The 27960-nt window shown below is 42.0% G+C and overlaps 1 protein-coding gene across 1 annotated transcript in view; it reads right to left on the bottom strand.

The window, feature by feature from the left end:
- Nucleotides 1–27960, bottom strand: part of LOC133063989 (ATP-binding cassette sub-family A member 17-like) — an 86606-nt gene that overhangs the window by 39591 nt on the left and 19055 nt on the right. The window contains exons 8-16 of the mRNA XM_061153930.1: nt 26678–26851; nt 19842–20014; nt 18737–18880; nt 16730–16859; nt 13431–13585; nt 9332–9487; nt 9040–9250; nt 5240–5390; nt 1119–1217 (exon numbers count right to left, since the gene is read on the bottom strand). Coding sequence (XP_061009913.1) covers nt 1119–1217; nt 5240–5390; nt 9040–9250; nt 9332–9487; nt 13431–13585; nt 16730–16859; nt 18737–18880; nt 19842–20014; nt 26678–26851 — 1393 coding nt within the window. The remainder of the gene's footprint in view (nt 1–1118; nt 1218–5239; nt 5391–9039; nt 9251–9331; nt 9488–13430; nt 13586–16729; nt 16860–18736; nt 18881–19841; nt 20015–26677; nt 26852–27960) is intronic.

The raw sequence follows: 27960 nt of genomic DNA, 5'->3' as shown, positions 1-27960 counted from the left end.
ATGTATAAGTTGGTAATGGTAGGATGTGTGTGAATAAAACTAAAGTGTTTCAAAGTATTGGTATTTTCCAGGAGCAGAGTAAAAGATGTTACTTCAGCTGAGACTTTGATAAATTACTTATGTGCATCTTAATATCTAGGCTTACCATTAAAATAATAAAATAAGAAAATATAGTTTCCAACTACTGTGGGGTAGGGAGGAAACTGCAGAATGAGAAAAAAATAATCCATAAAAGGGAGAGAATGCCATACAGACTCAACAGGACTTGTAGAAAATATAAGATAAAATGATAGATATAAATTTTAATATATCATAAGTAATACTCATAAATAGCCTGCATATTCTATTTCAAAGACAAACATTACCAGACTGGGTAAAATAATACTGACCTGGTTTCCTTGCCACTTTATGGCCCAGTGTGGCTGCCTGGGTAGTTTACCAGGGAGGCCCCCTCAAAGCCTTCCTAGCATTGAGCCAGCATTCCTGCTTCATTACATTCAAATAGCTTGGTGGATGAGTCAGTCAATGCCAGAGCTGCCCTACCTTGGGAGATCTTTTTTTTCTTCTTTTAGTTGGAGGCTAATTACTTTACAGTACTGTGGTGGTTCTGCCATACATTCACATGGATCAGCCCTGGTGTACATGTGTCCCCATCCTGAACCCCCTTCCCACCTCCCTCCCATCTTATCCCTCAGGGTCATCCCAGTGCACCAGCCCTGAGCACCCTGTCTCACGTATCAAACCTGGACTGGTGATCTACTTCACATATGATAATAAACATGTTTCAATGCTATTTTAAATGAAATAATAAACCTTCCTAATTGTCTAAACCAGTCGAGTTTGGGTTATTTGTTACTTAGTGTCAAAAGCATCCCAACTGATAGGATGCCACTTTTTGCTTTTCATTCCTAGGAATTTATGTTAAAATTATGTTTGTTGGATGATATTACATTCAATATTTTCTACACTAATGAATATCCCTATTATTGGAAGCACTAGTCAGAGGCTGGGAGACTATTCAGTGAGGATGTTACAGAAAGGATTCAAACACAGGGCAATGTTTAAGTACCATTCCAACCCTAAGATTCCTGGAATCTATGGTTTCCGTATTCACTTACCGAATGAAGATTTCTTCCATAGTGGTGACAGAGGCCCCAAAGCTGGCAATGCCCAGCTCTTCCTGCCTCAGTTCCAAGTCAGTAAACAGAGCTTCAAACCTGGAAGGGAAGAGCAGGTTATTCATCAAATAATCCTTATTATTTGAATCCCTCCTTATTACCCTTGGCTTTCTACAAAGGAAAAAGCATGGGTTATGGAGTTAAGAAGATATTTGTTCAAATCTCAATTCTGTCCCTCTTGAGCTTCATAACTCTGACCTTGAACGATGAGCATAAATAATACCATTTACTTCAAAACTTTCTGTAAGGATAAATCAAAATACACCTAGCACACTGCAGGTGCAAAGTAAATATTAATTCATCTCTGAAATTGTTTGAAGCATCTTTTTTGACTGAAACACTATAAGACTAGAAATCAACTACATGAAAAAAAACTACAAAATCACAAACATGGAGGCTAAACAACATGCTACTAAACAACTGATGAGTCACTGAAGAAATCAAAGAAGAAATTTAAAAACACCTAGAGACAAATGAAAATGAAACCACAATAATACAAAATCTACATGATGTGGCAAAAGAAGTTCTAAGACGGAAGTTTATAGTGATACAAGCCAACCTCAGGAAACAAGAAAATTTTAAAATAAATGACCTAAACTTAACCTAAAGGAACAACAAGAAGAAACAAAACCCAAAGTTAGTAGAAGAAAATAAATCATAAATATTAGAGCAGAAATGAACAAAGACCAAAAACAATAGAAAAAAGCAATGAAACTAAGAGGAGTTTCTTTGAAAAGATAAACTGATGAACCTTTAGCTAGATTCATTAAGAAAAATAGAAAGTGGGCCCAAATCAATAAAATCAGAAATGAAAAAGGGGAAGCCACAGCGGACACCACAGAAACACAAAGGAATATAAGAACTGTTTATGAACAATCATAGACCAATAACATGGACAATAAAGAAGAAATGGGCAAATTCACAGAAACGCGAGACTGAGCCAGGAAGAAATAGAAAATATGAACAGATCAACTATCAGTAACGAAACTGAATCAGAAATAATTTTACAAAACTCCAAACAAACAAAAGTCCAGGACCAGTTGGCTTCACAGGTGAATTCTACCAAACATTTAGAGAAGAAAAACCCTTCTCAAGCTATTCCAAAAAACTGCAGAGGACATAAAGCTTCCAAACTCATTTTATAAGGCCCTGATACCAAAACCAGACAAAGCTATCACACACAAAAAGAAAATTACATGCCAATATCACTGATGAGCATAGATGCGAAAATTCTGAATAAAATATTAGCAAACTGAATCCAACAACATATTAAAAGGTTCACATACTGTGATCAAGTGGGATTTATTTCAGGGATACAAGGGTTGGTTCAGTATCTGCAAATCAATCAATGTGATACACCACATTAACAAACTAGAGAATAAAACTCATATGATTGTCTCCACAGATGAAGGAAAAGTTTCTGGGCAAAATTCAATATCCATTTATGATAAAAACTCTCCACAGAGTGGGAATAGAAGGAACGTTCCTCAACATAATAAAAGCCACATATAAGCCCACAGCTAACATCACACTTGATGTGAAAAACTGAAAGTGTTTCCTCTAAGATCAGGAATAAGACAAAGATGCTCACTCTCACCACTTTCATTCAACATAGTTTTGGAAGTCCTGGCCACAGCAATTAGACATGAAAGAAATAGAAGAAATCCAAATTGGAAAGGAAGACGTAAAGCTGTCTCCATTTTCAAGTGACATGATACTATTATGTAGAAAATCCTGAAGATGCCATAAAAAAACTACTAGAACTCATAAATGAATTTGTAAAATTTGAAGAATACAAAGTTAATATACAGAACTCTACTGTTCTATATTGTTCTGTTCTATATACAGAACTCTATACACTTACAAAAAATTATCAGAAAGGAGAATGAAGGAAACAATTTCATTTACCATCACATAAAGAACATTATAGCCAGGGACAAACATACCTGAGGAGATAAAAGACCAGTACTTGGAAAACCATAAGGCACTGATGAAAGAAATTGAAGACAACACAAAGAGGTAGAAAAATACACTTGTTCTTAGATTGGAAGAATTATTATTGTTAAAATGACCATACAATCCAAGGTAATCTACACATTCAATGCAATCTCTATCAAGATACCAATGACATTTTTGACAGAACTAGAACAAATAATTCTAAAATTTTCATGGAAACGCAAGAGGGCCTCAATAGCCAAAGCCATCTTGAGAAAAAAAAGACCAGAGCTGGAAGTATCACATAAAGCGACAGTAATCAAAAGAGTACGGTACTGGCACAAAAACTGACAAGTGGGTCAATGGAACAGAACAGAGAAGCCAGAAACAAGCCCACGCAGCTACGGCCAATCAGCTTACAACAGAGGAGACAAGGACACACAATGCGGAAACACAGTCTCTTTGTTAAGCTGTGCTGAGAAATAAACTGGACAGCTACATGTAAAAGAATGAAATTAGAACATTTTCTCACACCATATACAAAAATAAACTCAAAATGGACTAAGATGTAAATGTAAGACCAGAAATCATAAAACTCCTAGAAGAAAACAAAGGCAGAACACAGTTTCACATAAACCGTAACAGTATTTTTTTGGATTTATATCCTAAGGCAAAGGAAACAAAAGCAAAAACAAATGGGACTTAATTAAACTTAAAAGCTTTTGCAGAGCAAAGGAAACTATTGACAAAAAAAAAAGATTAGCTATTGAAATGGGAAAAAATATTTGCAAATAGTATATAGACTGATAAGGGGTTAATATCCAAAAACATATAAATGGCTCATTGAACTCAATATCAAAAAGACAAACAACCTAATTTTAAAACAGGCAGAAGACCTGAATAGGCATTTTTCCAGCTCACATGAAGGGTGTGAAAGTCAGTGTGAAGTAGACTGAATGGGCAATGAGATAAAGCAAGCTGATTAACCTATTTTTAGAGAGCTTCAGCTGCGCAGGGTTACAGGACACGGAGTGGTGTCTGGAAAGAGAGGCAGGCTCAAGACAGTGGATCTCCAGAGCGCACTAATATGTTTGTGGACACGAGCCAAAGACAGAGAAGTTGATGATGTAGATGAAAGAGGAAATAATCAAACCAGCAAATTCCCAAGTGGCTGAGTACTTGAGCTGGTGTTGAAAAAAGCAAGTCTGTAGGTCTGTTAAAAGGGATAAATAGAGTACTTGTCGGATGGTGTTTACTTTCTCAATGAAGTATAACTAAGATTCCTATCCAAAAGAAACATGAGGACTGAGGAGAGGGAGAGAGGGACATGTTGGGAACGAGTCTGAGGTCTGAAATAATTACAAGGCTGACCTCGGCTCCCACCCCACATAGAAAATCCACTTATAACTTTATAGTTAGCCCTCCAAATCCAAATGTTCTGCATACACAGATTTAACCAAATGAAGGGTAGTGTAGTAGTACCATAATAACCTATTTATTGAAAAATCCGGGTATAAGTGGACTCACACAGTTCAAACCTATGTCGTTCAAGGGTCAACTGTAATATAAAGGAAAATCAAGTAGTTTTCATCTGAGCTCAGTTACTTGGGTACCTGTAATTAGAGTTCACACAGTCAAGGGCCCCTTTGACACCATCATAAAGAATTTGATTTTAATCTGAAAGCAGCTGGGAGCCATCAGGGGTTTTTAAGGAGGGAGGGAACATGATCAAAAGGCTTCGCTGGTGGCTCAGATGGTAAAGAACCCTTCTGCCAGTGCAGGAGATGCAGGTTCGATCCCTGGGTCAGGAAGATCCCCTGCAGAAGGAAATGGCAACCCACTCCAGTATTCCTCCCTGGGAAATCCCATGGACAGAGGAGCCTGGCGGGCTACAATACATGGGGCTGCGAAAGAGTCAGACATGACTCAGTGACTAAACAGCAACAACAGAGTCCTGTATTTTCAAGTGCACTCTGGCTGGAGTGCGGTGTCTTTCTAGGAAATATCAAAGGCCTAGAGATCCAGACCATTACAGAATTGAGAGCCCTTGGTGAGGACAGGGACGGGAGAGATGACTGAACACTGAGCATATGCAAACAATTACTCCAGCCCTCTCAGGTCCATACCTGTGCATGCTCTCTTTAGGAAGTATAAATGTTAGTTCTTCTCCAATGCTAGACTGGAAGACTGCATATGGTATGTGCTGGTAAATCAGAAGAGAAAGCTTCTCTGAGTCACAATGTGGTTTTCTCACCAGAGTTATATAATATCCTGCACCTGAAACATTTAAAACATCATGAAACGGTTTTTCTCTTTTTAGTTACACTTAATGTTCTATAGCCTAGAACAGGACAGCTCCATAGGCTAGACAAGCTGGAGACCTGTGGTGGATTTGCCTTGGGAGGTCTATAATACTATTCTTGAGTCTCTCCTTTGACTCCATAGTTGGGACACTTCCCAATGCTGTTATGTTATGTTATAAATGCTGTTATCACTTAACAGCATTTAGCAATACTAGGCAAAATAAAGGAGGGCTGCATTAAAGGCAACACTCTGCTTAAGGGATAACTAATGTGGGGAGGTGAAAATTGAGCAGGGAGAGACCTTGAACATTAAAGTTAAGAACAAAAATATCTCTTTCATAATTTAATTACGTTTTGAGAACACATACCCTATGGTATTCTAAACATTCTTTCAGAAGCTACTAGTAACACTTGTTACTACATTGCTGGCACTGTAGTCATTCAACAAACATTCACTGAGCTCCTATGACATGACGGGCACTTTTTTAGATACTGAGCACATAGCAGCAGATCAAACAGTCAAAAATCCCTACTCTCACTCAAGGAGCTTTCATTACAGGAACGTGAGACATATGATAAGGTAAATAAGTAAATCAAGGCCACGCTAGTGTCAAGTGCTAAGGCAAAAGATGAACAGGAAGGGGATACAGAATATTGGGGATCGTGACTTTGAAGGTGGGGAAGGCCTCACTGAGAATGTGACATCTCTGAAAGGACTGAAGACCTGAGGAAAAGGAGGAGGCGTGGCGATATGTGGTCTGGGATGAAGGAGGCGGCCCATGTCCTGGATCAGAAAGGGGGCCCTGAGGCGGGAGCAGAAGAATATCAGGAGAAATGGCTGGGGTAGCAGGACCAGGCTAAGCAAGGCATCTGGGCAACTCCCAGGACCCTGCCTTTTCCTTTCAGAAAGTGGGATGGGAAGTCATCAATGGACTGAGCAGCAGAGTGGCACACTCATTCTGACAAGTGGGCCAGAGGCCAGGCGTGGGCTAGAAGCAACTTCCATGATCCAGGCAGGGAGACAGTAGGCTGGGCCAGGGTGTCAGGAGGGCAAGGCCACTGGGGTTGGCAGATGGATCAGATGTGGGCTATGACACACAGAGGATCAGGGGCCCTGAGGTTCTGGCCAAGCTGCTAAACGGATGGAGCTGCCTTTACTGTGGGTGAGCTGGTGTGTTGGTCAAGAGCTGGAGTTCAGCTGTGCATCAGCCACGGACAGTCCAACAGGCACGTTCCCTGTCTGAGGGTGTGGAGAGTCAGCAGTAGAGGCACCAAGCTGGAGCTCCACTGAGAGGTCCTGCGCAGACACGTTTCAGCACAGACACATGTCAGTCAGGACCCTGAGTGAGACCGCTGAGTCAGTGAGCAGGGGAAAAGCAGTGAAGCAGCCTGGGCGCTTCCAAGCCTAGCAGCAGAAGTGATGCAGAGGAGCAGTCAGAGACGCTAGAGGGAAACCCAGAGGGCTGGGGTCCAGGAAGGCAGGGGGATGTCTGTGGTGGGATGTCCAGCAGGAGTGCACCCCGCTATGGAGAGGACAACTCACCCTATGCAGGCATTAGCTCCCTCTTTGAGGAACATGGTCTCTTAATCTTCATTTTAATAAAGGAAAATAATAGAATGGGAAAGACTAGAGATCTCTTCAAGAAAATTAGAGATATCAACGGAATATTTCATCCAAAGAGGGGCACAATAAAGGACAGAAACAGTATGGACCTAACAGAAGGAGAAGATATTAAGAAGAGGTGTCAAGAATACACAGGAGAACTATACAAAAAAGATCATCACGACCCAGATAAACACAATGGTGTCATCACTCACCCAGAGCCAGATACCCTGGAATGTGAAGTCAAGTGGGCCTTAGGAAGCATCACAAGGAATAAAGCTAGTGGAGGTGATGGAATTCCAGCTGAGCTATTTCAATTCTTAAAACATGATGCTGTGAAAGTGCAGTATTCAATATGCCAACAAGTTCAGAAAATTCAGCAGTGGCCACAGGACTGGAAAAGGTCATTTTTCATTCCAATCCCAAAGAAAGGCAATGCCAAAGAATGCTCAAACTACTGCACAATTGCACTCATCTCACACGCTAGCAAAGTAATGCTCAAAATTATCCAAGTGAGGCTTCAACAGTACGTGAACCATGAACTTCCAGATGTTCAAGCTGGATTTAGAAAAGGCAGAGGAAGCAGAGATCAAATTGCCAACATCCACTGGATCATTGATAAAGCAAGAGAATTCCAGAAAAGCATCTACTTCTGCTTTATTGATTACACCAAAGTCTTTGACTGTGTAGATCACAATAAACTGTGGAAAATTCTTCAAGAGGTGGGAATACCAGATCACCTGACATGCCCCCTGAGAAATCTATATGCAAGTCAAGAAGCAACAGTTAGAACTGGACATGGAACAAGAGACTGGTTCCAAATTGGGAAAGGAGTACGTCAAGGCTGTATATTGTCACTCTGTTTACTTATGTGCAAAATGCCAGGCTGGGTGAAGCACAAGCTAGAATCACAACTGCCAGAAGAAATATCAATAACCTCAGATATGTAGATGATACCACCCTTATGGCAGAAAGTGAAGAAGAACTAAAGAGCCTCTTGATGAAAGTGAAAGAGGAGAGTGAAAAAGCTGGCTTAAAACTCAACATTCAGAAAACTAAGATCATGGCAACTGGTCCCATCACTTCATGGCAAACAGATGGGGAAACAATGCTAACAGTGACAGACTTTATTTTCCTGGGCTCCAAAATCACTGCAGATGGCGATCACAGCCATGAAATTAAAAGACACTTGCTCCTTGGAAGAAAAGCTATGACCAACTTACACAGAATATTAAAAAACAGCGACATTACTTTGCCAACAAAGGTCTGTCTAGTCAAAACTATTGTTTTCCAGTAGTCATGTATGGATGTGAGAGTTGGACTATAAAGAAATCTGAGAGCTGAAGAATTGCTGCTTTTGAACTGTGGTGTTGGAGAAGACTCTTGAGAGTCCCTTGGACTGCAAGGTGATCCAGCAAGTTCATCCTAAAGGAAATCGGTCCTGAATATTCATTGGAAGGACTGATGCTGAAGCTGAAATTCCAATACCTTGGCCACCTGATGTGGAGAGCTGACTCATTTGAAAAGACCCTGATGCTGGGAAAGATTGAAGGCAGAAGAATGGGATGACAGAGGATGAGATGGTTGGATGGCATTACTGACTAGATGGATGTGAGTTTGAGTAAGCTCTGGAAGATGGTGATGGACAGAGAAGCCTGGCATGCTGCAGTTCATGGGGTCGCAAAGAGTCGGACACAACTGAGCGACTGAACTGAACTGAAACTAAGGCTACAAAACGACGAACTATCTTGGTAACAAGGGTGAAGAGCTACCAGCATGGAGCTCAGGCACAGGCCTTCTGATTCCAAGTCTCAGAGATTCTTTCCACTCTCCTCCTCCTCTGCCTGGGCCTCGGGTCTCCACCCACAGGGAGCAGACAGGCCGTCTAGAGAAGGCCGCTCCCTGCCTGACCTCAGGGGCCCTCGGGGAACGTGACCGGTGGACACTTTCTCCCACACCTGGACCAGCCACGCGGACCCCGTGCGGAATGGACTTTCGGCTGCCCGCCCACCCCGTTCACCATATTTCTCCTTGAGGAACAGCGACGACCCGCAGCACTGCAGCTCCCCCTTGGCCATGATAGCGATGCGGTCCCCCAGCAGGTCGGCCTCGTCCATGAAGTGGGTGGTCAGCAGGATGGTGCGGTCGCTCTTGTGCTGCTGCAGAAGGTCCCAGATGGCCCTCCTGGAGATGGCGTCCACGCCCGAGGTGGGCTCGTCCAGCATCAGCACCTGGAGGGCGGAGGGGCGGCATCGTGAGGATGGCAGAGCCCCGCCCGGGCTGCAGGCCGCGCCGCAGGCCCCTGGGCCTACCTTGGAGCCCGCGATGAGGGCGATGCCGATGGAGAGCTTGCGCCGCATCCCGCCACTCAGAAACTTGCTCCGGGAGTCCCGCTTCTCCTCCAGCCCGAGCACGTGCAGCATGCGTTTGACCTCCTCAGGGCACTTCTGACGTGGCAAGCCTTTCAGCTGAAACGGCAGGGATGGAGATCCGGCCAGGGCTTCCAACGGGGCCGGAGACCGCCCAACAAGCATTTTGCTTGTAGATCAGTACCCCCTTATCTCCCTTATCTGAGATTTTTCTTTCCACAGTTTTAGTTACCCACTACCCACAGTGAACCATAGTCTGAAAACATTAAATAAAAAATTAACAGAAATAAACTCGTAAGTTTTAAATCGTGCACACCCTTCTGAACACTGAAATCGTGTGCCATGCTGCTCTGTCCTGTCCAGGATCCCCACCCATCGACATTGTCTGCTTTTGACATCCAACCACCATCAACAGTTCCATGATCTGATGATCCAGGATCACCTGGAGCCTGGATCCTCCTTTTGATGAATCATCAGGTCAACAGCCTAAAGCTGTGTCACAATGCCGGAAATCCTTCACCTCACTTCATCTCATCACATGGGCATCTTACCACATCAAATCACAAGAACAGCGCGTGCACGCTAAGTCGCTTCAGTCGTGTCTGACTTTGCAACTCCATGGACTGTAGCCCGCCAGGCTCCTCTGTCCATGGGATTCTCCAGGCAAGAATACTGGAGTGGGTTGCCATGTCCTCCTCCAGGGGATCTTCCTGACCTAGGGATCAAACCCAAACTCTTATATCTCCTGCATTGGCAGGTGGGTTCTTTACCACTAGCACCACCTTTAAGTACAGTACAATAAAAAATTTGAGAGAGAGAGATCACATTCCCATAACTTTTATTACAGCCCATCAGGCTCCTCTGTCCATGGAATCCTCCAGGCAAGAATACTGCAGTTGGTGGCCATCTGCTTCTCCAGGGAATCTTCCTGACATAGGGATTGAACCTGGGTCTCCTGCATTGCAGGCGTATTCTCTACCATCTGAGCCACCAGGGAAGCTCCTTTATTACGGTATATTGTTATAATTGTTCTATTTTATTGATTGTTGTTAATGTCTTGCTGTGCTTAATTTATAAATTAAACTTTGTCATAGGTTGCATGCATGTACAGGAAAAAAACAGAGGACATATAGACTTTAGTACTATCTGAGATTTCAGGCATCCACTGGTGGTCTTGGAGCAAATCCCCTACAAATAAGGGGGGGCTATCATATATACATAAACCATACATGAGAAAAATACACAGTAAAGTTACTACCTTTAGGGAAAGGGATACAAGGCTTTTGCATCTTTTTATTCCACAAGCTGTGAGGCATGTGGGATCTTAGTTCCCTGACCAGGGATTGAACCTGGGCCATTGGTAGTGAAAGGGCAGGGTCTTAACCACTGACTGCCAGAGAAGACCTTGCTTTTGCATCTTGAACCATCTAAATAAATGACTTATTAATACTAAGTACTACAGCATATTAAAAGGGTTATACACCATGACCAAGTGGGATTTATCCCAGGAATGCAAGAAAGGTTCAATATATTAAGAATCATTGTAAGTATTAAATAATAAAGAATCTAGCTGGTGTCTGTCTCCAGTTACTGGGAGGAGCCTCTAAATCCTGGGAGTGATGATATGTCTTTGTTATTCCTGGTAGTACCCTCAGGTCACACCTGCTACTGAAGTGATAAAGATCCAGGCTGGTCACACCAGAAAGATCAACCATGTGATCTGAGAGTTGGGGCTTTGAGCCAGGTTATCAGTCTGATCTCCCGATCTGCTAGGAGGGAGCGAGTGCAGATTAAGTTTAGTCATGAGGTTCATGATTCGATCACAAACCTGTGTAATGAAACTCCAATAAAAACTAGACACTTAGGTGAAGCTTAGGTGAGTTACTCTCTTACAGTGATGCGCCAAGAGGGTGACACACCCTTAAGACATGGAAGCTTTTCATCTGGGACCCTCCCAGACATCACCCTGCATGTCTATTCTCTTGGCTGGTCCTGATTTACATATCCTTTATAATATACACATATAATATATAATATAATCCTGAATTCTGTGAGTCATTCTAGTGAATCAGTGAAACTGAGGAGTCAGTGGGAACTCCTACATTTGTAGTCAGGTTCTTGGAAGTGCTTTGTTTGGGAATCCCAAGCTCTGGCTATTTTCTGATGTGGCAGCAGTCTTGTGGGGAAGTGTGCCTGTAGCATGTGAAGTGTGCACTGACTCCATCGTTAGTGTTGGATTGCATTGCAGTGATACAGCATATTAGAAGAATAAACAGTTGAAGGGGCAAGCTGATCCTAGAATTTACATGGAAATGCAAGGGACCTGGAACAGACAAAACAATCTTGAAAACAAACAAGAGTTGGAGGACTCACATTCTTTGATTTCAAAACTTACTACAGGGACTTCTCTGGTGGTCTAGGGGCAAAAACTCCCATGCTCCCAATGCAGGGGGCCCAGGTTTGATCAGGGAACTAGATCCCAAATGCCTCAACTAAGACCTGGCACAGCCAAATAAATAAATAAATATTTTTAAAAAACTTACTACAGAGCTATAGTAATTAAGAAATTGTGGTATTGGCATAAGGATAGATGCATAGACCAATGAAATAGAGTTGAGACTCCAGGAATAATCCCATATATCTACGGTCAATTGATTTCTGACAAAGGTGCCAAGACCATTCAATGGGGAAAGAATGGTGTTTTCAACAAATAGTGCTGGACAACTGAATATCCACATGCAAAAGAATGAATCTGACCTCTATCTCACACCATCTAAAAATTAGCTCAAAATGTATCAAAGACCTAAATGTAAGAACTAATGTAACAAACTCTCAGAAGGAAACAGGTGTAAATCCCAGGCCATGCTTTTTAAAATATGACATCAAGAGCATAACAACTAAAGAAAATGCAGATACACTGAATTTCATCAGAATTTAAAACTTTTGTGCATCAAAGGACATTATCAACAAAGGGAAAAGAAAATGCACAGAAATGGGAGAAAGTTTTTTGCAAATCATATACTTGATAAGGATCTACCATCTAGAACACACGAAAAATTCTCAAAGCTAAACTACAAAGAGATAAGCAACTCAACTGAAAAATGGGCAAAGGACTTTAATAGACATTTCTCCAAGTAAATAAATAAATGGCCAATAAGCAAATGAAAAGATGCTTAATATCATTATAGTCACTGGAGAAATGTAAATCAAACCCACCATGAGATACCAATTTATGGCACCTAGAATGGAAGTACCTCAGAAAGTTTTTTAAAAAGTTAAACACAGAGGTAGATCTTATGACCCATGAATTTCAATACTAGGTATATACTCCAAAGAACTGAAACTAGGTGTTTAAACAAAAACTTGAACACTAGTATTCATGGTATTATTCACATGGCCAAAAGGTACAACCCAGGGGTCCATCAGCTGATGAATGGATAACCAAGATATGGCATACAATTCCACACAATGGAACATTATTCCACCATTGAAAGGAGTAAAGTATTGATACATGCCGAAATATGGATAATTCCTGAACACTTTAAGTGAAAGACACCAGACACAGACAGTCAAATTGTGTGATTCCATTCACAGGAACTACTCAGAACAGTCAAACCTGCAGTGACAGAAAGCAGATTAGTGGCTCAGGGGCTGGGCAGGAAGAATGGGGAGTGACCACTGATGGATCCAGGTTTCTTTTCAGGGAGATGAAAACGTTCCGTAGTTAGAGAGTGGTGATGAGCACTGTGAACGTAGTTTTTAAAACTACTGAATTTTATATTGCAAAATAAGCAAAATGGTGAATTTTATGATATGTGAATTTCATCAATGAAGTAAATAATTAGACTAAAAAAATACTTTCTAGAAACTTTTTAATTCAAAGATTTTAAATGCCACACCCCTTCCTCTTTCTGAATGTTTAGGGAATAGTGTCCATAAGAGGTTTCAAGTCCCTCTGAGGTTGAGTCAGAAAGTTGCAAGTTATCTTACCATCCTTAAAAGTGGATACAGAGGAAACCAAGTCTATCACCCACTGACTCACCTGAGCATAGAAATAAAGATGTTCTGCTACAGTCAAGTTATCATACAAGATATCATGCTGGGGGCACCAGCCCATGCTCTTCCGGATTTGAAGCATGTCTTGAGAAATTTCATATCCATTGATAAATGCCTTTCCACTTGAAGGAGTAATAAGTCCTAGAAGCAAGTGGAAGACATAATATCCTAAAGTCATTGTCATTCAGAGCCACAACAGTACAAAGGCTTAATGATGACCTCTGCTTTGTCTGCTGCTCTTACACATACTATCCTATGTTTCATGTCACAGTCAGCAGCATCCAAGGAGTATATGTTCCATGACAGTGTAAGAGGACATTTAGGGGTAGCAGAAACACATGTCCTTCCTGCTTTTGATGAGCTCCAACGTGGTTAACTGAGCAAAATACACACAGGTGTTTGTAATTACACTGCTGTAAGAGTTAAGTAATAATATGGACACATATTTCTGTAAAGTTGCAGGATAAAAATATTAATATACAAAAATCTGTTGCATTTCTATACAGTAACAATGAAATATCAGAAAAAGGACTGAAGGAAACAATCCCATTTATCATCATATAAAAAAGAACACAATACCTAGGAATAAACCTACCTAAGGAGATAATAAAAAAATCTGAATCTGGAAAACTGTAAGACACTGATGAAAGCAACTGAAGACAACACCAACAGATGTAAGGACCTACCACTCGTGGATTGGAAGAGTTATTACTGTTACAATGACCGAACTACCAAGGCTACCTACAGATCCAATGCCATTGGTATCAAATTACCAAAGGCATTTTTTCCTCACAGAACTGGAACAAAAAGATGGTTTTAATTTGTATGAAAACACAAAAGAACCTGGATCACAAAAACAGTCTTGATAAAGAAGAATGGAATCGGAGGAATCATGCTCCCTGACTTCACACTATACTACAAAACTACAATAATCAAAACAGTATGATACTGGCATGAAAACAGACACATACATCAGTGGAATAGGATAGAAAGGCAGAAACAAATCCATGCACTTATGGTCAATTAATCTATGACAAAGGAGGCAAGAATATACAATGTAGAAAAGACAGTCTTTTCAATAAGTGGTGGTGAGGTAACTGGTATATTTACATGTAAAAGAACAAAATTGGAACATTTTCTCACACCATATACAAAAATAAACTCAAAATAAAACTAAACGTAAGACTGGCTACTCTCAAACTCCTAAAAGAAAACAGAAAATTCTTTGACATAAATTATAACAATACTTTTTTGGATCTGTCTTCTAAGGCAAGAAAAACATAAACAAAAATAGACAAATGGGATCCAAAAGCTTTTGCACAGCAAAGAAAACCATAAACAAAACAAAAAGACAACCTACAGAATGGAAGAAAATATTTGCAAATGATGTACCGACGAGGGATTAATATATCCAAAATATACAAATAACTTACACTGATTAATATAAAAAAATTCAATCAAGAAATGGGCAGAAAATCTAAATAAACATTTCTCCAAAGAAGACATATAGATGGCCAACAGGCATATGAGAAGACACTCAATATCGCTAATTATTAGAGAAATACAAAGCAAAACCACAACAAAGTATTACCTTACACAAGTCAAAATGGCCATCTTAACTTCAAAAAATTTACAGATAGTAAATGCTGGTGAGGGTACGGAGAAAAGGGAACCCTTCTACACTGTTGGCGAGAATGTAAATTAGTGCAGCCACTATAAGAAACAGTCTGGAGGTTCCTTAAAAAACTAAAAACAGGATTACCATATGATCCAAACAATCTTACTCCTGGGCATATACCTGGAAAAGAGAAAAACTCTAATTCAAAAAGATACATGCACCCCATGTTCATAGCAGCACTGTTCACTGTCAAGACATGGAAGCAACCTAAATGTCCATCAACAAAAGAATGGATAAAGAAGGCTTTACTCAGACATAAAAAAAAGAATAAAATAATGCCATTTGTAGCAACATGGATGGACCTAAAGATATCATACTAAGTGAAGGCAGAAAATGCAAGACAATTATCATGATATCACTTATATATGGAATCTAAAAAAAAATGAATACAAATAAACTTATTTACAGAACAGAAACAGAATCACAGACATAGAAAACAAACTTACGGTTACCAAAGGGGAAAGGGGGGGATAAATTAGGAGCTTGGGATTAATACATCACTATAGATAGATGATGGAGAAGGAAACGGCAACCCACTCCTGTGTTCTTGCCTGGAGAATCCCAGGGACGGCGGAGCCTGGTGGGCTGCCGTCTATGGGGTCGCACAGAGGCGGACACGACTGAAGTGACTTAGCATAGATAGATAAACTATATTTTAGCACAGGGAACTATATTCATTAATATCCTGTAATGACCTATAATGGAAAAGAATCTGAAAAAAGAATATATATGTGTGTGTGTGTGTGTCCCAATACCAAAGGCACCTCAGACCAAGCTTCACAATATCACTGCTCTTCAATGTTTTCAGTGGAAGGTGTGTTAGCAACCTGTGAGGAGGGTTGTGGCAGCTGGACTCTGAGGAGCTCACAGCTCTCCAGACATCTGGTGTTCTGTGTCCAAAACCAGTGGAGGAACTGGTTGGTTTTCACAGCTCCTTGAGATTTGGAAATGTATCTTGCTGGTTTTGTACAGAGCCTTACATGGGCTAACCCTTCAATAAATACATTTTTCTTGAATGAATGAGTTTTCAAATGTCACAGATATTATTTTAGTGATGGGAAGAATTATTTAGGCATAAAAATTATTCTTAAACAGACAACTTCAGCATAATTCACCAGGTATCATTCTAAATGGGCCCCTGGCAATCAAAAGTATGATTTGTTTGGATGAAATGTTTGATTGAGGGATCAGCGGTGCCTCACTGTACTGGAAGGTTCTGCCTGGAAGGAAACATGCCCAGCAGTGTTCACAGTTTCCTGGAAGTGTTTGGAACTAAGTACCTCAGACTGACTGAAAAAGTTAGATATTCTCTCCTCCTGACACAGGGTAATGTGAATCACTAGATGGTAAAAAACAAACAACAAACAAAAATGTCAGGGAAATCCAATGACCGGAAATGGAGCCAAAAAATCTTTTTTTTTTTTTTTTCCTTTTTTTTCCCCTTTATTTATTTATTTTTTTTTCAGTGGGTTTTGTCATACATTGATATGAATCAGCCATAGATCTACACGTATTCCCCATCCCGATCCCCCCTCCCGAGCCAAAAAATCTTGATCTGGATCAAGGATCTCTCCAGTGCCTCCTTGGGAGAGCTGATCCACACGCACCTGTGAGAATGCTGCAGGTGGTGGTCTTGCCCGCTCCGTTGTGGCCTAGGAGCACCGTGATCTGGCCCTGGTACAGATTCATGGTCAGGTCTTTGACTGCCATAAGTTCATCCTTTCCCTTGTAGAACACCTGATGAAAAGCCAAGTTTGATAGCCTAACACACACATGCCTGCGGCGTTTCTGAAGAACCTATGACAGGCTGAGCACCCACACCAATTTCCCCTGAAAGTTCAACAGTGGAACTCCAAGTGGAAATCCACAAAGGGAGCCCTTTCTTTCAGAGCTTAGCTGCCTGGAGCAACTGAGGACCAGCAAGGCTAGGGGGATTTCCCTGGCCTCTGGAACCCGGTGGGAGAGCAGCAAGACCACAGAGGCCAGAGTTGAAAGACGAAGGGCCTGGAGCTGGAATGAGACCATCTCCCTGCTTCTCAAGCCTACCTCGCTCCTCAGTGCTGGCCAAGCCCCTGAGAAAGGGTACCTTGCCTCTTCCGTGGGCAGTGTTGTCCTCGGGAGAGAACCCCAGACAGACTGGCCTGTTTTTATTTTTTTCTTATTATACAAGTAATCCATTTATAAGAGCATAAAGAAGAAAATGAAAACACCCACAATGCTGTCTGCAGAGGTAACATCACCTTTCAGCCTACGCCTTAGCCAATTTCAGGGCCAGGTGCGAGGTCTGGAGTACAGACGCTATAGTTGGGTGAGACCTGGGTGTCACTCCTCCCCACAATTCATCTACTGCATTTGGGAGCAGGGTGCTGAGTAAGGGAAGCTGGCACACTTCCTTGCCCCCAGCACCATTTGGTGTGATTATTATGAATCAAATATGACAGGCCTCTTCCCTGACTTCTCAGTCTCCTTTCTGAAGTTGAGGTGGACACTTGGCAGAATTCCAGGCAAGAAGAAGGGGTGATCTACTGAAGGGCAGAAAAGAAGGGAGGGAGGGAGGAGGCAGGAAGGAAAAAATTTTTCCCAAAAGAAAGCCCCTTGCTCTTATCTTTCCCTATAGATGAGCTACAACAGCCGTCTTGCAACCAGGGAATGACAAGCACATAGCAGGGAGCTACATGCTTCCACTGGTCCAGGGAAAATCAATGAAAGTCAGTAATTAGAAAGCAAAGTGCTCTGGGATGGCTCTGCTGAGCAGCCGACATCATGGCAGAACCATGTGCCTGCAGGCTGCCTGTTATGAGAAAAAAAAAGAGGAGAAATCCCTGCGTACTGAAGCCACAGTAAATCCAGTGAAGCTGGAGCATTCCCAGCTGTTCCCACAGGGTGTGGAGGAGCTGGGATGATCCCTCATGCCATGGATCCCCTGGACTAGGATGTGATCCACTTGATCTCACAGGTCAGGAAGGTGACACAAAGTGCTGAGCTAGTGCCTTGACTTTGACGGTGTATCAGCCACACGGAGGGCACCACCTCTCCATAGGTCCATCATGTCTGAGGAATGGAGACTCCTCTGGAGGACACAGCAGGTATAGAGCTTACCCCCAGGCATCCAGTCAGGGGAGCCCTTGGTCAACACAGGACTCAGCAGACACTGGAGAGAGGATGAACACTTCCACATTTGGAAGTCAACAGTGACATCTGGTTTACTACTTGATTTGGTTGCATAAGAACACTGGTGAATCAAAGCTGGCCATCAAATGACTGAGTTCTACGGCATCCCAAACAAGAGGTGCCTGGCATTTGCAAGACTGTTTCAAGAGAGATCATCTAGACCCTCTACCCAGTCATTTAACTTTATGACAGGAAATAGGACATTTTATGTTATACTTCTAATTTGTGGGATTATGTGACAGAGGGAATTAAAAGTCTATCACGAGGCCAATCCTTTGGGGTCAGCCTGCCCTCACTGCCTGTTTAATAAAGTTCTGCTTGTTTGAGATGTTAAAAAAAAAAAAAAAGCAATCTATCACAAAATGTACCTTGTAACTGTCAGAATGAAACAGAAACCTCTATACACTATTTCTAAAGTTCTCAGAAGATCTGAGAGCTGATACCTTGTATAGATGCTGGATTTCAATTCCTTTTATCAAATTGGTAGGCTCATTCTGAATGAACTTGTTTCCCAGAGCTTGCTGAGGATCCTCTAAGTCTAGCACAGGTTTCCTAAGGGATGTAGGTTCTCCCCACCAGTAGGAGGGCTAGAGAGGAAGTAAACTCATTAATATGTTTAGGTGAACTGGATTCTTCTCCTGGAAGAAAGATATTTCGGTAAATTAAATTCTCACACTTCGCTCCTCCCACCCCCATCCTCAGCCTCGCCAGCCAGATTTCCTGGTATTGAACCTTTGATGATGCCTGAAGGAGTCAAGAATTTGCTCACAGACTCATTACTAATAAACTGCATTTCAACCTACAACCCATGGCCTGGAGGATGGAGCTACAGAAGATGCCTCATGTGCATACTCCTGGTGCATGGGGGGAGAAGCTATTGGGACGGCCAGCAGCCTCCCTGTGGGCAAAGGCCTGGAGAAACGCTGGTGCTAACAATCCACCCACTTCTCCACAGACCAAGAAGGGCAAGCATGGCGGCCTTTGCCAAGGCCTGGAGTGAGGACCTGTGCAATTCAGATGGGCTCAGACTGAATCTGCAGGAGGGCCGAATCAGGCATAACGAGGTCAACTTTGTAAGAAAAATCCAGTCGTTGTAGGAGAGAAGAGATTCTGAGAACTTCATGGGGTCATCAATGAAAGCTGTGCCCTCAGGTCACAGGGGTCTCAAAGAGAGCCAGGGCCTTGCCACCAGTCCAAGAGAAAAGAGGCCAAGGAGTCCTGAGGGCTCTAGCTTGTTGCGCTGGTATTCTGTGGGGGAATGTAGGGCATGCCACTCAAGGGGGCACATGAGACAGCCACCGCACTCTTAAGGGGCCTCTGCACAGGGAATCAGCAGTGGGGCAAGGGTCAGAGAGACTGAGACTCATTAATCATGCTCCTTTGGCAACCATAATTTGACAGGTTTGGAGTAAATCCAGATTAGAGAACCCCACTTAGATTTCTCAGAGTTTGAAGGTGCAACCAATATCACCAAGAGGGATAGGAACATTGATGACAAGCTATAAAAATCCTGGTGTCAATCTATAAAACAGCAGCATCAGTACTCACCATGAGGAAGAAGTACCAGGGCTTGGGTGTACCATACTCTCCTGGGAAGATGGCTTCCACATACCAGGCCACTAAGCCGTACAAGACAGAGTCTAGCAGCAGCATCAGAAGCACCTGAGTGAAGTTAAACTCTCCTCCTATACTGCCCATGTTCCTCCACTGGATGCCTGTGCCTGTCACAAGGAAGGACAGTCACCACATCAGAGACAGAGAAAAGTTACCAGAGTTTTCCAATCAAACAGTAGAGACCAGGCCAATGAGAAGACTGGACTATTTGTCTCTGGAGTATTAAGAGACAAAAACAAGGCACAGGAAAGGAAAAGCTAACTGTTAGTTTCTCTTTTGAGATAAAACTCTTTTTTTGTTTTTTTCTTTTGGCCACACCACACAGCTTGCAGGATCTTAGTTGCCCAAGTAGGGATTGAACTAGGGCCCAGCAGAGAAAGTGCGGAGTCCTATCCACTAGGCCACCAGGGAATTCCCAATAAAACATTTTTCTTATTGTCAAAATGGTCCCTTCCTACTCCTCCTGACCTCCTCCACTTGGGTTAATTTTTACTTTGTAGGTCAGCACAGGTATCTCCTTCCCCAGCAAGCACACATCCTCTCCCTCTGGGATTACCTGCCTAACCCATGTGCATCCGGGTCCCCTGTGCAAGCTGTGAGTACTGCCGGCTCTGCTCTGCACTGGAAATCTGCTCACCTACTGCCACCCCAGCCTGGGGCCAGGGACTGTCAGATTACCTCAGTTTCTCCAGTCTCTGACCCAGGGCCTCACATGCAGCAACTGCTCAGTACACATATGCTCCATGAAGAAAGGAAGGTGCTGAGAAAGGGCCTGGGACTGATTCCTGGGTGTGAATAAAGGCAGGTATCCTTTGTAATGCCAACGGTCTCACCTGAATGCAACCTGACTGCACTTCTCACATAAAGCATCCAAGGTACCTGCACCTGCTGCCACACAGCAGGACTGAGGAGGTGGTAACTAACATCACCACAGCAGATAAATAAAGGGCTGATGAGCAGACAGATGGGCTAGAATGGTGCTCACTAGTCACCTGGGACGTTGTTCTGATTGTACGTCTGGGCGGGTCTTGGAGTCTGTGTTTCCAACACGTTCTCCCAGGGCTCTGATGCTGCTGGTACGCAGGCCACGCTGAGAGGACCAACATCAGGAGACCTCTGGAGCCCTTCCTGAGATGACATTCCCTGACTTGTGTCTGCCTTTGTGCCAATCAAGAGCTGTGCCTCTCACTGCGGCTTACAGACAGGTGCCGTAAAGTCAGTGCACGCATTTCACGAAGGACAGGTGCACCTTGTTCAGTGCACGCCCACAGTGTCCCAAGGAAAGAAGAGTTGAGGCTCCTTCCCCACCTCAGCAGACATTTGATTGCCACCTTATCTATTTATCAGGAATATACATTTCAAGTACATAAAATGGAGTTTAACAAGCAATTACAAAGGAATTACCCTTGTGCAGCTACCACCTAAGTCAATCACCCCCAAAACCCCAGATATACACACCCCCATTACAACTTCACTGCCATCTTTGTTTGTAGGCAGCCTCTAGTTGGATTTTGCATTTTTATCTAAACAGTCTCTTTTTACTTGGTATTCATATTTACTGTGATTATTGATTGTCTGGATTAAAATCTACCACTTTGCCAGCTCTTTTCTATTCGGTTCAAATTTTTGTTTCTTTTTTCCTCTTTTTCTTGCATTAATAGAATTTTTATGATTCCATTTTAGTTCCGCTATGATTATTTGTACCTCTAAATTTTGTTTTTCAGTTTTGTTCTAGGGTGTAAAGGCACTTCCCTGGTGGTTCAGATGTAAAGAAACCACCTGCGATGCAGGAAACCCGGATTCAAGCCCTGAGTTGGGAAGATCCCCTGGAGAAGGGAATAGCTACTCACTCCAGTATTCTTGCCTGGAGAATTCCATGGACAGAGAAGCCTGGAAGGCTACATATAGTTCATGGGGTCACAAAGAGATGGACATAACTGAGTGACTAACAACACACAGGGTGTAAAATCGTCTTTAGAGTCTATATTCAATATTATTTGAAGATACTTCATTTCTCCAAAGATATACAGATGGCTAACAAACACATGAAAAGATGCTCAACATCACTCATTATCAGAGAAATGCAAATCAAAACCACAACGAGGTACCAACACACGCCAGTCAGGATGGCTGTTATCCAAAAGTCTACAAGCAATAAATGCTGGAGAGGGTGTGCAGAAAAGGGAACCCTCTTACACTGTTGGTGGGAATGCAAACTAGTATAGCCACTATGGAGAACAGTGTGGAGATTCCTTAAAAAACTGGAAATAGAACTGCCATATGACCCAGCAATCCCACTTCTGGGCATACACACCGAGGAAACCAGATCTGAAAGAGACACGTGCACCCCAATGTTCATCGCAGCACTGTTTATAATAGCCAGAACATGGAAGCAACCTAGATGCCCATCAGCAGACGAATGGATAAGGAAGCTATGGTACATATACACAATGGAATATTACTCAGTCATTAAAAAGAATTCATTTGAATCAGTTCTAATGAGATGGATGAAACTGGAGCCCATTATACAGAGCGAAGTAAGCCAGAAAGATAAAGACCAATACAGTATAGTAACGCATATATATGGAATTTAAAAAGATGGTAACGATAACCCAATATGCAAAACAGAAAAAGAGACACAGATGTACAGAACAGACTTTGGGACTCTGTCGGAGAAGGCAAGGGTGGGATATTCTGAGAGAACAGCATTGAAACAAGTATACTATCAAGGGTGAAACAGACTACCAGCCCAGGTTGGATGCATGAGACAAGTGCTCAGGGCTGGTGCACTGGGAAGACCCAGAGGGATGGGATGGGGAGGGAGGCGGGAGGGGGGATCGGGATGGGGAATACATGTAAATCCATGGCTGATTCATGTCAATGTATGGCAAAAACCACTACAATATTGTAAAGTAATTAGCCTCCAACTAATAAAAATGAATGAAAAAAAAAAAAAAGGAGGTTACTTCATGTGTAGTGTGAGGAACTTACAACAGTTTCCGGTTTCCAGTACTTCCCTCCCACCCTTTGCTACTGTTGTCCTGAGTTTTACTGTCACACAAGTTATTATTTAGCACCTCACACTGCTCCCGTTTTTGCTTTAGTCAGTCAGTTCTTTTTTAGAGCCAAAAAAACTCCACAAAAGACAAAATAAATTCTATTTTCCATTTTTACTGGTCTTTATTTTTGTGTGTAGATCCAAGCTCCTGTCTGATATATTGTTTTTGCTTGAGGAACTCAACATTTCTTGTAATGTCTCCTAGCAATCAATTCCGTCACTTTTGTTTATTTGCAAGTCATCCCTGACTTTCTTCTGGATATAGAATTCTGGGTTGACAGGAGTTTTCTTCAGTACCTTAAACATGTCACTTTATTTCCTTCTATCTTGTTTATGTTTATTGGCTATTTAAATATGCTTTTTTGTGAGGCACCTATTTTTATACTTGCTTTTTTATACTACAAAGTACAATTTTTAATTGATTTCATGAATTCTTTAAATATCCTTTAAATACAAGCCTTTTGCAGGTTAAATGTGTTTCAAGAATCTTCTCCCACTCTGTAGCTTCTCTTTGCATTTTCTTCATGGTGTTCCTCAGTTTCAAGTCACTATTTATCAGTCTTTTCCTGACAGCTATTTTTGTATCTTGTTTAAGAAATCTTTCCTACTTTAAAAACATGAACATACTCTCTTATATCATATCCCAAAAACAATAGTTTTTTGACATTGGAAACGATTTCTGTGTATAGTGTGAATTCAAAGTCCAATTTCAATTTTTTCCATAATGTTCTTCAGTTGCTCCAGGATTGTTTATTAAACCCCGCTGCTCTGAAGCCTTGTCTCTGATACCTAACAGTGCATTTGTCTGTCTCTTCTTTTCTATTAGTCTATTTGTCAACTATAATTTTAATTACTATTGCTTTATGATAAATCACAAAATCTGGGAAAGCACGTTTTTTCTCTCTTGTTCTTCCTCAAGAGTTCTTGGCTCTTCTTGGTTGTTTATACTCCCATGTAAATCTGAGAATCAGCTCATTGAGTTCTATTAAAAAAAAAAAACTGCTGGAGTTTGGACTGGGTAGGAGTTAGATGTTACTTGTTTGCACAATTCATACGATTATGTTTGAGAGTAAGGTGCTGCTGAAAGGAGTTTGGCAAATTCCCCTGCCCCTGCATCTCTTTGATCCTGACTGTTCTTCCCTGACTTCTCAGTCTCCTTTGCAGTAGAAGAGGCCATGTGACACAATTCATCCCCCCACACCACTTCTTCCTGACTTAACCAAGCTTTTGATTATTCGATTTTCTATTAAGTTTGAAAGTTTTACACTGTTTCTAGCCTTTTGCTGGTGGGCTTAGTAATGAATTACCAGATCTACTCTGCTGCAAAGTCTAATCAACATCTTTACTCTCCTTCCAGAAAGTATTTATTCCCATTGACTTCTGACTTTATCTCTTCAAAAATCCTTTTATATATTCTAATTCCATTTCTTAAAAAAAACCATGAAGACATTATCATCATTATTTTATACAATGTACAGGGATTTCCCTGGTGGTCCAGTGGTTAAGACTCCATGCTCACAATGCATGGGGCATGGGTTCCATCCCCAGTCAGAGAACTAGATCCCTCATGCCTCAACTAAGACTCTGCATATCCAAAAAAATTTTTAAGAGGTAATGCATTAATACAATGACATCTTTGTTTTGTTTCTCAATTGGTTCAGAAATTAAGGAGGAGGGAAAGGCATTAATTACTGGGCCTCTTAAAAATTAAAACTAATCTAGTAAATTAGTTTACTAATACAAAACTATGGTTTTTCTAGCAGTCATGTATGGATGTAAGAGTTGGACTCTAAAGAAAGCTGACAGCTGAAGAATTGATGCTTTTGAACTGTGGTGTTGGAGAAGACTCTTGAGAGTCCCTTGGACTGCAAGGAGATCAAACCAGTCCATCCTAAAGGAAATCAGTTCTGAATATTCACTGGAAGGATCGATGCTGAAGCTGAAGCTCCAATACCTTGGTCACCTGATGCAAAGAACTGACTCACAGGAAAAGACCCTGATGCTGGGAAAGATTGAAGGCAGGAGGAGAAGGGGACCACAGAGGATGGGCATCACCAACTCAATGGACATGGGTCTGGGTGGACTCCGGGAGTTGGTGATGGACAGGGAGGCCTGGCGTGCTGTGGTTCATGGGGTTGCAAAGAGTCAGACACGACTGAGGGACTGAACTGAACTGAACTGAAAAAAAAAAAAAAAAAGAGGTCAAAATGTTTCTGCCATACAACCACAGGTCTGCTTTATGTTGTATTAATATACAGTGATTCCTGCTTCAGGTTAGAACTGAAAGTCCTGCACTAGACTTACTGAGACAATGTAGAGAAATTCCATTTATTCACTCACTATCAGGTCTGCTGTCTGATTTGAACAGATAGGTCAGATGACCAGGAAAACCTAATCCAGTGAAAGCGTGAGGACTCTAAGAAATATTATCCTTGGATTTTTAACATTTCATCAATTATATTCTTAGAGAATCCTACCTGTTTATGGTCATATGCATTTGCATTTCCTTCAGCTGTAACGCCACAGCACTTGTGGGCTATCCCATGCCTTTCAGCAAAAAACACTGATCATAAATAATCAAGACAGTCTTAGCACAGGAACAAATTTAGCATAGGCCCAACCACTCACTCTGATTCCCTCAGTTTTAACAAACAGACCCCATTAAGCATCTACAGTCATTCACAAATGTGGAAGGAATCAGATACACCATTTAAAATCTACTCTTTCCCCTGTATTTGTGAATTATGGGATCAACATTGCTTTGTTAAAGAAAATCACTCACCTTCAATAAATTCTGGCCAACTTAACATCTTTTATTAAATTTTAAGTACCCTTAACCCATTTAGACCATCCCAACTTAACAAAGAAATCCATTGGTAGGCGATGCCTCTAAACTGGCCATTGGAGACTATCCCAGTGGCAGTAAGGAGACCCGCAAACTAGACCCAACTTCAACTCCTATCCCTGCTATCTGCTGCAAAACCAGCTGTGTCATTTGGGATGTGGATTCTGGTGATAAAAACTAACACTGAGCAATGAAGCAACTTGCTGGAGTGCTCAGAGTGGATCATCCTACCACCACTGAAATGTGAAACAGTTTCACTCAGTAAGTACTGAGACCCCACAGGGCTCAGCGTTCTACAATTAGATTGATATGTTGGCTGCAATCTTCTGCAATGACTGTAGGTATTGCGGAAACTCTTCAAACTTCAGAAACATGAGACAAATGAAAACTTGGCATTGTACTTTCCACCCCAAAGTGTGTAGGCTGTAAGGGAGCTAGGACACGTCTGATGACGGTCCCTTAGACTAGCTTGTTGTGAAAGAAGACTCACCTGGAGGCCTATGAGGATATAATATGGTATCTGCAACAGCACGACATCATCTGTGAAGTTCTGAGGGGTTATTTGAACTTCTAATTATAACTCTATGCATTTTAGATCCATACAATTATATAGGCATATAATTCCCTAAATCATCAGCACACTTTAGTTTTTCCCCCAAACTACATTGCAACCTGCACAGTCTAAGCTTTATTCCATATTTCCTAAGTATTCCTTACAGTACCTATCATCGATGTAAGTATACTATAAATGCTCCAAACACTGAATAAAATGAACCAGTCATATTTGCTTGGAAATAAAGGTCAACTTTGCCTGTCAGGAAATGGCAAGACATCAAGGCAGTTTACCTTGAGAAGGGTAAGGCTCACCTCTTATTTCAAATGTGGAGATTAATCGGACTCCCAGTGCCATGGCAACGTTGGAGAGGAGGCAAAAGGCAATCTTTTGGAAGGAGCTCCTTCGGCTGTATGTGAACGCAAGGTAGAGATATGGGAGGTAGGTTAAGAAGAAGATGATGCCTCCTGAGGCGGTGGCAACATGAGCTGCAGATTCAGAAGGCAGAAATGAAAAGAGTTTCATTGATAATGCACAAGCAGTCTTTTCAGAAATTTTGATAGAAACCTTTTACACTTGTACTTTCACTATCAAAAGATGAAGAGGATTTGTTGCACTTAAAAAAATGAATACATCTTATGAAAATGCACAAGCATTTAACTGCCTAGAACTTTCTCTGCTATTGCTGCCGCTGCTAAGTTGCTTCAGTCGTGTCCGACTCTGTGCGACCCCATAGACAGCAGCCCACCAGGCTCCCCCATCCCTGGGATTCCCCAGACAAGAAAACTGGAGTAGGTTGCCATTTCCTTCTCCAATGCATGAAAGTGAAAAGTCAAAGTGAAGTCGCTCAGTCGTGTCCGACTCTCAGCGACCCCATGGACTGCAGCCCACCAGGCTCCTCCGTCCATGGGACTTTCCAGGCAAGAGTACCAGAGTGGGGTGCCATTGCCTTCTCCAATAGTGCATTAATAACATCTCCAACAGTAAAAACCGTCTTCTTCAAAGATGAAAGTGAAAGTCACCCAGTCATGTCCGACTCTTTGCGACCCCATGAACTATGACTATGTATCTCCAGGTCAGAATACTGTAGTGGGTAGCCTTTCCCTTCTCCAGGGTATCTTCCCAACCCAGGGATCGAACCCAGGTCTCCTGCATTGCAGGCGGATTCTTTACCAGCTGAGCCACAAGGGAAGCCCAAGAATATTGGAATGGGTAGTCTATCCCTTCTCCAGGGGATCTTCCTGACCGGGGAATCAAACTGGGGTCTCCTGTGTTGCAGGCAAATTCTTTACCAACTGAGCTATCAGGGAAGCCTAAAGATGAGCGGTAGATTAAACAGCATCTATGGAGCATTGCCTGGCACTGTGCCTAGCACTTTATATATAGTATCTTATTTAATCTTCCTAACCTCCCTGTTTTTCAGAGGAGGAAATTTATTTATTAACCCACATTAAATAAATTTGCTCAAGATCATGGGACTCATAAACAATGGGTCAAGGATTCAAGATTTCCAGGCCCTAAGCATAGTGGTTCCAGATTTGGAGATAAACCAATCAAACAGAAGTCTGGGAAATGAATATAAAATAAAGGCAAACAT

Source organism: Dama dama, chromosome 10, assembly GCF_033118175.1.
Source record: "Dama dama isolate Ldn47 chromosome 10, ASM3311817v1, whole genome shotgun sequence".
Classification (NCBI taxonomy): Eukaryota; Metazoa; Chordata; class Mammalia; order Artiodactyla; family Cervidae; genus Dama; species Dama dama.
This window is presented reverse-complemented; position numbering and strand designations above follow the sequence as displayed.